The sequence below is a fragment of the Juglans regia genome, chromosome 10 (genome assembly GCF_001411555.2).
Source record: "Juglans regia cultivar Chandler chromosome 10, Walnut 2.0, whole genome shotgun sequence".
In the NCBI taxonomy this organism is placed as follows: Eukaryota; Viridiplantae; Streptophyta; class Magnoliopsida; order Fagales; family Juglandaceae; genus Juglans; species Juglans regia.
The window spans coordinates 31,597,609-31,608,453 of record NC_049910.1 but is presented as its reverse complement, the minus strand read 5'-3'; the positions used below and the strand labels follow the sequence as shown (position 1 = coordinate 31,608,453).

The 10,845-nt window shown below is 32.7% G+C and overlaps 1 protein-coding gene and 4 non-coding genes across 6 annotated transcripts; 1 reads left to right on the top strand and 4 right to left on the bottom strand.

Moving 5' to 3' along the window:
• Window positions 1-2,249: 2,249 nt before the first annotated feature.
• Window positions 2,250-6,212, top strand: LOC108980416 (chloroplast processing peptidase-like). 2 transcript variants are annotated; one of them, XM_018951331.2, is made up of 5 exons: window positions 2,250-2,942; window positions 3,887-4,024; window positions 4,684-4,770; window positions 5,684-5,746; window positions 5,856-6,212. In XM_018951331.2, exons 1-5 carry the CDS (start codon window positions 2,406-2,408, stop codon window positions 5,937-5,939), a joined length of 909 nt encoding a protein of 302 aa, XP_018806876.1. In that variant the 5' UTR covers window positions 2,250-2,405; the 3' UTR covers window positions 5,940-6,212. The 2 variants fall into 2 exon arrangements, with proteins under 2 accessions (XP_018806876.1, XP_018806875.1); XM_018951330.2 differs by having other exon boundaries at window positions 2,257-2,942; window positions 5,684-5,751.
• Window positions 6,213-8,476: 2,264 nt separating this feature from the next.
• Window positions 8,477-8,573, bottom strand: LOC118349754. The gene has a single exon (XR_004802672.1). It is a non-coding gene; the product is annotated as a small nucleolar RNA Z43 (small nucleolar RNA).
• Window positions 8,574-9,105: 532 nt separating this feature from the next.
• LOC118349746 lies at window positions 9,106-9,193 on the bottom strand. Its single transcript, XR_004802665.1, has one exon. It is a non-coding gene; the product is annotated as a small nucleolar RNA snR60/Z15/Z230/Z193/J17 (small nucleolar RNA).
• Window positions 9,194-9,279: 86 nt separating this feature from the next.
• On the bottom strand, window positions 9,280-9,362 carry LOC118349767. Its single transcript, XR_004802685.1, has one exon. It is a non-coding gene; the product is annotated as a small nucleolar RNA U83 (small nucleolar RNA).
• Window positions 9,363-9,809: 447 nt separating this feature from the next.
• Window positions 9,810-9,910, bottom strand: LOC118349755. The gene has a single exon (XR_004802673.1). It is a non-coding gene; the product is annotated as a small nucleolar RNA Z43 (small nucleolar RNA).
• Window positions 9,911-10,845: the final 935 nt, after the last annotated feature.

Here is a 10,845-nt window from a genome sequence, read left to right as displayed (position 1 = left end):
AGTGTCTAAGTTATTTCTAACTTAATTCTATACTAGACTTATTTCTAATGTCTAATTACATGTTAGTATATTATAGTATTATGTGTTATTAACTTATTATACTAGACTTAATTTTATATTAGTGTCTAATTTATTTCTATACTTAATTATGTATGGTAGTAATACTATGATGTTTACATATACTAAATTAACTAAACTATTAATCTATTTATATTATAGTATAAGTATATTATTTTATAATAATTAATGCATACTAGTATATTATTGAATTTAACTATATAAGTTCAAAACTTTTTATGTGAGTATATATGATTAATATATAAATAAATACATATTGTTATAGTATACGTACAATATCAGAGTCGGAAGGTAAAGTCAGACTTAGTCAGACAACACCTTCGACTTCGACAGTGAGGAGTCGGATTTTTAGATTTTGCTTAGCTCTAGGCCAGACTCCCCCTTAAGAAGTGGACCCAACATGTGGATATTTAATTAAATGAGATAGATTGTAGAGTCATAATTTGAACTCAAGACATATGCTCTGATGCGAAATCATCACTTATCCTATAAATTTAAACTTTTAAAATAAGTGGTGATTTTACGATCCACAACCTAATAGTCATGCTCAAGGAAAAACTAAAAGAGATTTTCTTATACACCTTGTAGACGACAAACAAATTGAGGATGGGTTATATAACCTCTCTAATTGTAACCCATTGGCCACGACTAATCTTTATGACTAGTGGAAAATTTCGAATCGTGAACTATAACATTCATTACGGATGAATTCTATTAAAATTAATTCTATATTAAACAAAATTCATTTGATAATTCCCCCCCCCCCCCAAATTAAATTATTTTAGTCCACCTTGTTTTTGTAGATTCATGTTTTTCATTTTTTTGGCAAATGATATTTGACCTTATGAGTTTGTTCTCTCAAAATTACCACTTGGATATTTTAATTTTTGTATTATTTAATAGTCAAGGAAGTGACTATTAGTAAAATTGTGTATGTTTTTTTCTTAATGCTTAAGTATGTTTAAAAAATGTTTGAAAGAAAATGAAAAATAAAAGTGCAATTGCACTTGTGGTAACTTTGAGAGGGGCAATTCATGGAGCTGAGCAGCAGCATCTTCTTTTTTTTTTTTCAATATATATATATATATATATATATATATAACGGTACAGTTTTAGTTTAAATAATCACCCACATCCAAAAATCTTAAAATTCATATCTAAGGTTTGGTTTTTAGCATCAATAAGAAAATCCAAGAACACAAAACAGATTAGATTCTATGTTTTGATGATTTGTAGCATCAAACATGTATAAGAAATCCTATTTTCAGAGTGCGTTTGGATGTTGAACTGAGTTGATTTGAGTTGAGTTGAGATAATAAAATATTATTAGAATATTATTTATTATTATTATTATTATTTTATGATTTAAAAAAATTGAATTATTTATTATATTTTATGTTGAGATTTGAAAATATTGTAATGATGAGTTGAGATGAATTTAGTTTCCAAATGAAGCCTCAAGGTTGAATTTTTAAGCTTAGATCAAACTCCACGTACCAAAACAAAGAATATATAGGGTATATAGCTCACGAACCTTTGAAGGTTTTTTCTTGTTTTGCTTGCTTGTCAACAATGCAGGTGAGGAGGGCTTTGGCACAGAAAGTTGGTTTTTCTTCTCCCATCAACTTGCTCAAGCGGTGGCTTTCTTTGATCACTGCTTGTTTATGAAAGAATAAAATCTTGCAAGCGATTTTTCGGACAGAAGAGGAAGAGTGCGTGGTGTGAGTAAAAAAAAAAAATAATTTATTTTAGAAAAATTTATAAAAAACTTAATTTTTCATATGTTTGTTATTAATAGGATGAAAATAATAAAATTTAAAATTTAAAAGAAAATTAATAGAATGAGTCTTAAAGTATAAATGCACGTAACACTAATCTTTTAATAATTTTATATTATATTAATAAACAATTTAATATATAATATAATATAAAAAAATTATATATAATATAAAAAATTAAAAATATATATACCAATAAATTAATTTTTAAAATATAAAAATCGGCATTAAATCGATTTTTAAAATATAAGAACCGATGACAGGTCCAATTCGGTTGGACCCATTTTTTTCACGCTCCTAATTGTTTTTTCTTTATAAAACTTTTAAGTTATTAAAATTTTTTTTAACGTTCCAAACTCGAACCATGGTATCTGGGTTCTCGAGTTTACCAAAAGGCATTTGTCACGGCGATTAGCTTCGCCTTGAAAAAGTGAAAGTCGCCACCACATCTGAAGCAGTAGATCCACGGTCCACCCCCATCAATATAAATTCTGCGACTTCAATTAGCCGATACTTTAGAAATCCGACTGTATTGCCTGACAGAAAGACATGCTATCTCTTCATTGTCTTCATGTCCTCCCTCCATCACCTTCCTTTCAAAACCCTACTTTCCCCTCAACCGTTTTCCTCAAACCCACTAAATATCTTTATTTTCCAATCTTCAACCTCCGCCCAAATTCACCCACCTACTTCGCCTCTATTTCCAAAACCCCAAATTTCCTGGGGTTTAGGCTCCAAAACCACAAGACCCACTTCCAAAGTCTCCACTGCTATGCTTTTAAGGACTCTGCAGAGGATACAAATGCTGTGTTGGAGTCGGGAAGTGGAGAAGGAGCAGGAGGAGGAGGGGGAGAAGGAGATGGGGGTGGTGGGGAAGGTGGGGATGATGGGCAGGTGGAGAAGAAGAGTGGGGGTTCTGGGCCTTTGCCAGACTGGTTGAATCTCACTTCTGACGATGCGAAGACGGTGTTTGTGGCACTGGCGGTATCTCTAGCGTTCCGGTCTTTCGTGGCCGAGCCGAGGTACATTCCTTCGTTGTCCATGTATCCTACATTTGACGTCGGAGATCGAATTGTGGCAGAAAAGGTAGTCGTGGTTTGTTATTATGGTGAAGCTTCGTTTATTTTTTTGGACTTTATGTTTGGTGATGAGGTTTCGATTATATCATGCGTCTGATTGGGTTGAGATTTGGATTGCAATATTACAATTTAGAAGTCTAATGTGAAGTTTATGTTTGACGACGGTAATGTTAGCTTGATACTTTCGGTGACAAAAAATAATCTTGGAGTTTTGAAGTTGCGATGAATGGATAGGCTCCGCTGACATAGTTTAGTCGTCTAGTTTCTGGAGTAGGAAATCGATTAAGGTGATGGGATGTGTGAAAGTTGAGTTTGGGGGATGCTTTTGGAAGGAGAAGCAAAGATTGATTGAGTGTAGAATTGTTTTATGAGATTCTTTTCCAAGTAACTGTAACTTTCTGACGTTTCCTTAAAGTCTCGTTTGGATAATGAGATGAGATGAGATGATCTGGAAATAGTATTGAAATGGTTTGAATTAATATGTTTTATGGAGTTTTGAAAAATGAGAGAAAAAAATTGAATAAAAATATCATAAAGTTAAAATATTATTAGAATATTATTTTTTAATATTATTTTTGTTTTGAAATTTGAAAAAGTTGAATTGCTTTTTGTATTTTGTTTAGAAGTTTGGAAAAGTTAGAATGATTGGGTAATGATGAGATGAAAAAATTAAATATTTGAAATTGAAAAGTGTTTGTATTTGTTGTGTTTGGAGATGAGATGAGATGAGATGAGATGAGTTGAGATGGGATAGGATGGGATGAGTTGAGAGGAATTTGCTATCCAAACCAAGCCTAAAAGTGAAAGTACTATGTAGATTGTAAACTTCCATCTTTATTTCAAACATTGTACTCAATATGCCCTTAATTACAGTGGTACTTTGACTATTGATGAGATATTTCATTTTGAAGTACATTCACCTAATGAAAATATATGTCTTGGCATTCACAGGTTTCATATTATTTCAGAAAGCCATGTGCAAATGATATAGTTATATTTAAAAGTCCACCAGTCCTTCAAGAAGTGGGATATACTGATGATGATGTCTTTATTAAACGAGTTGTTGCCAAGGAAGGTGACGTGGTGGAGGTGAGATCAATAGACAAGGCCTTTTATGCATAACATTCTGTAGTTTTCTTCTTTGTTTAATAAATTTTGCTACTGCAATTCACATCACTCTGAAAAATTGTTGTTGTGTATAGCAATTTGTTATGCTAGAAAATAAAGAAACTAACGAAATCAGAAAGCAAGTGCAGAGTATGCCTTTCATCTTTCATCCTTTTTTTCAGAATATTTCATCTTACCTTAGGTCCACAGGATATCTGAAGTATTAGAAGTTGCACATATCCTTCTAGCTCTTGCATGTGTGTGTATTTGTGGACATGTTTAAATAATCACATGTTACTTTTGTTTGCCTGTTTCCTTGTTTCTATTTTTGTATATTAACGAATCCACACGTGAAGCCTTACTTCTGTTCATTGTCTCCATGTTCTTGTGTATATGTGTATGTGTGTCTCTGCATGTACCTGTAGCTTAGATCTTGCTGTTGATAAGGAAATTAGGGAACCCCTTTAGCCTGCACATAAAGCTTGTCATCATGACAAGCTTGTCTGACCTTAGCTTTGACTTTAATCTTGAATGTTAATGTACTCAGGAGAATATTTAGGACGAGTCCTTATTAAATCAGGCACTACTGTCTTTTGATATCTTGATTGGAAGAATAACCATGGGTAATTGTCTGCTTGCAGGTTCGTAAAGGGAAGCTTATAGTTAATGGAATCGAGAGACGAGAAAATTTCATCAATGAACCGCCTTCTTATGACATGACACCAATTGTAAGTACCTCCCTTCACGTTTTGCCTCCTCCCCCCACCCCCCCACCCACTTCTTTTCCTGGTCTGATTAGATCTACAAAATCATATTACTATAATATCTCCAGTTTTGGAAATTTTGAACCAATCTTTTTTTTTTTTTTTTTTTTATCGGTGAACAAGATTTTATTGATCGTAAGAATAGGCAAAAGTCCAAGTATACGAGACATATACAAGAGCAACACCTAAGCTTGCTTAATTTAGAGATACAAGGCATTCATGAAATTACAAGCCATAAAAATCAATTACAAACGACCAATGGAGTAAAGTGTTGAAAAATAGACTTCTAAGCCAATCCATTGACCGCACCTGATCTTCAAAACTTCTTTTGTTACTCTCCCTCCAAATACAACACCATAAACATCTTGGGACCATCTTCTAAATTGAGGTTATCTGAGAGTTGCCCTAAATGGCTTTCCAAGAAGTTAGTAGGTCCATTACCCATCTCGGCACCTGATCTTCAAAACTTCTTTTGTTACTCTCCCTCCAAATACAACACCATAAACATGTTGGAACCATCTTCTAAATTGAGGTTATCTGAGAGTTGCCCTAAATGGCTTTCCAAGAAGTTAGGAGGTCCATTACCCATCTTGGCACCACCCAAGCTAATCCCACCCGAGCAAAAATATCATTCCACAATATCCTGGCAATCTCACAATGAAGTATAGTAGATGGTCATCTGACTCTCCATTCTTTTTACATACACAACACGAATCCATAACTATGATTTGAATCAAACTTAATTATAAGCCACCAGTAAATAGCCATTTGAGCAAGAAATTGGTGGTTTCTTATATTTTGAGTCTTAAATTCTTAAATTTTTGCAGGCACCATTGATTTCAAAAACATTTATTGAAGTTATGAGTTTGTTTTGCAGCGTGTACCAGAGAACTATGTCTTTGTGATGGGTGACAACCGTAATAATAGCTACGATTCACACGTATGGTAAATATTTTAATCACAACTTCTAAATCATTACTTTCCACACCCCTGGATTTATTTTCTTCTCTTCTAAATTCTTGCTTGTTTTATGAATGATATTTTGATAGGGGTCCCTTGCCAGCCAAGAATATAATAGGAAGATCAGTACTTCGGTATTGGCCCCCGAACAGGATTGGTGGCACGGTCCTTGAGGCTGGCTGCGCTGTTGACATGCAGAAGAGCGGTCCAGTGACCGAATGAAATCCAGCCTAAGGATCACACCCACTGCAAGGAACCTCTACGATTGGATTATGACTTGTGATTATCCCATCGTTTCACTAGCACATTCTTTCCTTAAAAGGAAAGCGTAATATTTTTATTAGATGGGCTTATTTTTTTGTCAAAAGCCCCAGATCTCATTCTTAGATGATGTAAAACCACATTGAATCGATGTGTATCTTAAATTTCAATATTGATATCGCTCAGATTAACACAGAAAGCGATGAACCTAAGTAATGTGTTCGCCTGATAGAAAGGGTAGAGCAAACAGCTGGAGGGGTTGTGACTTGGGAGTAATGAGCATTTGTCAGTCTGGCTTGACAGGCAGATAATGTTGCTACCGGAATCTATTAATTTACATAAGATTAGCGGGCGTTGGAACCGAGTCAGATCCTTCCTCGTCAGGTTTCCTTGTAATTCCCTATAATTAAACTGAAATTCAGGTAAAAATTATGCATTCAAGCTATAACCAAAAACATTTATTCAGCTTGAAGGTTTGGAATTTTACATCAAAATCGATTTCAAAATTGAGGATATCAAGTTGTGAATTTCTAAAGATTATCTAAAGAGTTTTGTTATTCATCATTTCGACACACCATATTTTTTTTTAACTTTTTTTTTGTTTGATTCTTCCTAAACTAATTGAATTATTCTACTTATAATCCATACACTATATATTTGGTAAAAGAAAAAAATAAAAAATTATGTATGATGTGAGAATGATGAGTGATTTTTTTTTTTACCTAAATGCATGTTGAAACAATTATATTTGGATGAACGACAAGAAGAAAATGATAATGTGTGAGATTAATTAGGGGTGTGCAACGACAAAGTTGGAGTTCATATTTAAACTCCAACTCTAACTTATGTAGGTTCCAATTTGAATCCGACTTATCAGAACGAATTCGGTTTGGGGCTTGTTCTGGACTTTGTTTTTTAACTTCATATTTAGTCTACTTTTGAAAAAGTATTTTTTGTGGGCTTTCAAATTTAGTTTTTCTAAAAATTAAAAACTAAAAATAAATTAATTATTCACTGTTACTTTCCTTCTATAGGAATTATCTAACTTATTTTTATATTAGACTTATATTATACTATCTAATTACATGTTATTGAATTATAGTATTATGTTCTATTAACTTATTATATTTAAATTTATTTCTATACTTGTGTCTTACTTATTTATATTCTAGACTTGTATTATAATGTCAAATTACATATTATTGTACTTTAGTTAATTAGTATTTTGTATTATTAACTTATTGTACAAGGCTTATTTCAATATTAATGTCTAATTTATTTCTATACTTAATTATATATGATAGTAATACTATGATATTTATATACACTAAACTATTATTAGTTAATTTATATTATAGTATAAGTATATTATTTTATAATAATTAACTCATAATAGTATATTATTAAATTTAACTATATAAATTCTAGTTATATAACTAAATAAATATACTAATATATATAATAAATATATAATGTATAATATCGAATTCGGAAAAGTCGGAGTGGTCTGACGACACCTCTAACTTCATCTAAAAAATTAAAAAAAACTCTAACTCCGACAAAAGACTATTTTCTCGAAGTTGGATAGGAGTCATGGTCGGATTTTCTGATTTTTGCTCCTCGTGTAATAGCTAGAAGACGAGATCAGTGATACTTGTGTCTTGAACATCGAGTATCAACCCTCATTGATATTTCGGACAATCAATTAATACTACGTGCTGTCTAAACAATTACAACAGTCGGAAAATAATTTGAGATGCTGGAAAAATCTTCTTAAAAAGACATGTTTACATTCCAGTGTAGACTTCAAAATCAATGAACTCATGAGGGCGCTCCTCGGCATTTTGGCATCCGAACAAATAGGTCAATATTTAATAAAATTTCTTTCACCCAACAAAGGGCTCTCCAAACCTCTAATTTCAAATCTCTGAGGAAGGGCCAGTTGTATTTCATTTCTACAACTGCCTACACAGCCATCTTATACCATTCAAAAACTAAACTAAAAAAGCTCTCTAATTTATCATCATCGTCATCTATACATTTTGTTCAAGCCATAAGCTCGACTTTCTACATCTCCAAGAACGCAGAGACAATGGCATTTTTTTTAAAGAAAAATTTAGTGTACATTATGCCATCCCAAGAATTTAAATGCAACATATAAAAAGGTAAACATCATCTTACAGCAGACCCAAACCACAAGACAGAGGCCCCCAAAATAAGTGACTATGAGGGGTGCTTCCACCTGTGTCCAAACATGCAACAGACCACCACGATACCATATCAAACTAAAAGAGCCCTCACATGGCGAAGATAACAGCTTGCGGCAAACTCACTGCTTAGGAGCAAAATAAAATAATAAGAAGGAAAGGAGATAGAAAAATGTTATTCACAATGCAGAGACGGATTACGTTTATTTAATTCGATATGCTGTTCAATTTACAATTTAATGGGACTCAGAATATGGGTGGTGATATATCAGGATGGTCGGCAAGGCCCAAAGAGCCAATTACGACGAACGAGACCTTTCACACAAATCGTCACAGTCCCACGGGTATACCCCATAACATTTAAAAAATAACTTATAAAATCATTAGAACACAATTTAAAAGAAAAATATATACACAGCCATGTCCAGCTAGCGTTCTTGACAAATTGTTGAAGAATAAGGCTGACATCAACCAAATAAACATAGGCAGAAGCAACCCTCATATGAACATAGCATCAATCAAAATTCGTCCATAAAATATAAATTGTTGTTTTAAGGCAAATGCAAATCACGGTTTCCCTTACCTTACATATGATTAAGGGCATCAGATAAACATTAAACACAGTCACCTTTCAGAAAAAAAGCATAAAGGACGAAATTTCTAAATGGTACTGGAACATACACAACTGATATTCTTGTCCTCAGGCGAAAATAGCATTTTAATGGCAGGAACTACCCCCAAGACAGAGCCTTAGGACTCACACATGGAACCTACCTCCGGGAACCCAAATTCCTGAGGAGACTAGCACAACAACCCACCACAGACAAAAATAGCACATAACCATGCTATAAGAATGCATAGTAAGTATGAACTGGGTCATCAGATAGGAGCGAAAGACGTGAGATGTGATAATCACAGAGTATCATCTGAACTATGCTACTGTTCATCACACGACCCGTATACAACATAGAAAACTAGAATCCGACTAATCAACCTTCATTTAAACAAAAAATTCAACTATTAATCATGCAAGGAACAATATGAACGCCTCAGAAGGAAGGCAGTAGTTGTAAATGTAATCATGAACTTTCATACATTGCGCAAATACCGTTTGTTTCATCATCGGCAGCAGTTCATTTGACCAACAATTAGTTTCTTTTGATATAAAAAGGACGGTAAAAGTTGAGCCACCAAAAGAAATAAATCTAATAAAAAAGAATCAGCATTTAGTTTACTGCAGCTGTGAACTTTACGCATTAAAAACCCAAATGATAATAAAAGCAAAAGCTGGATGTCTCTTCCAGAGATTTCTCGGTAACCAAACAACATGTAAATTTACGGGAAAAAAAAAACAGTTAAAACAAAGAAGGCCTCAGAGAGAAGATTAGATTGATCAACATAGATTGATTCAGACATATGCTTGTCTTTAAAATATCTATTTAATCATCGGCCGACCCAGTATGCAAAATAAAATCAAACACAGAAACAAAAGAAAATCAATCAGATCAACAACTTTCAACTACTAAGATACCAGGAAATAAAAAGAGGAAAAACAAAATCTTTTGCATTATAAAGGGGCTCAGAATATGGGTGGTGATATATCAGGATGGTCGGCAAGGCCCAAAGAGCCAATTACGACGAACGAGACCTTAAATCACAAAGAATCATCATCGTCCCCTGAGCTATCAAACACGAGATCAAAAGAACACAAAAAGATTAGGGAAAAACAAAGACGTTCTGAATCGAGGATCTTAACGACTACAAGAGTACAGAGATAGCTATCGCATCCGAAATCCCACAAAATGCAGTCCGTAGCTTGGAGGCTAGATGACAGTCACGCTCGCTGCTGCTGCTACTTATAGAGAGGCGTCGAGTGAGGTTCTAGGGTTTGCGTTGTGGGTAAGGTTTTGTTTCGATTCTGCTATGATACGCGGGGTGTTCCCGGTAGGCACTAACACGCGCGACGAAACGAAGCGTTTTGGTGCATTGATAAATGTCGTTTTATTCTTACTGTTTTTTGCGGACGGGTTGGTGATTGCAAATCTCATCTCATTTACTCAAAGATCACTTTGAGTATTACTATTGATTTTTCTATATCCATTTTTAAAATCATATTTTTTAAAGATTAATTTTATATATCAAGATTTTTGAATTAAATAATAATAAAATATTATTATTTTTTATTTTTTTTTTAAATTATTATTTTTATATATTTTATAATTAGCACCAAGTGTTCAAAAATATCAATTCTGTATATCTAAATATTATCAATTTCATATATCGATTAATTTTATCAATAAATATTAATACGTACTAAAAAAATATTTTATATTATCAATTTAATACAAATTTTATATATTAAAATCATCTTAATATAAATTTCACAAAATTGATTTTAATGAATAGAAGAGAAAAAAATAGTAAAATAATATTTAGAGAGAATAATATTTCTTAAAATTTAAAGAAATATTATAAATAACTATACAAAATTTTAAAAATATATAATCTAATATAGATCAATTTAAAAATATATTATATAAATATAAATATGAATATAAAAATACATAAACCATTACCAAAGCTCTAAACGGGAGCTCCAGTTGGGGGACTA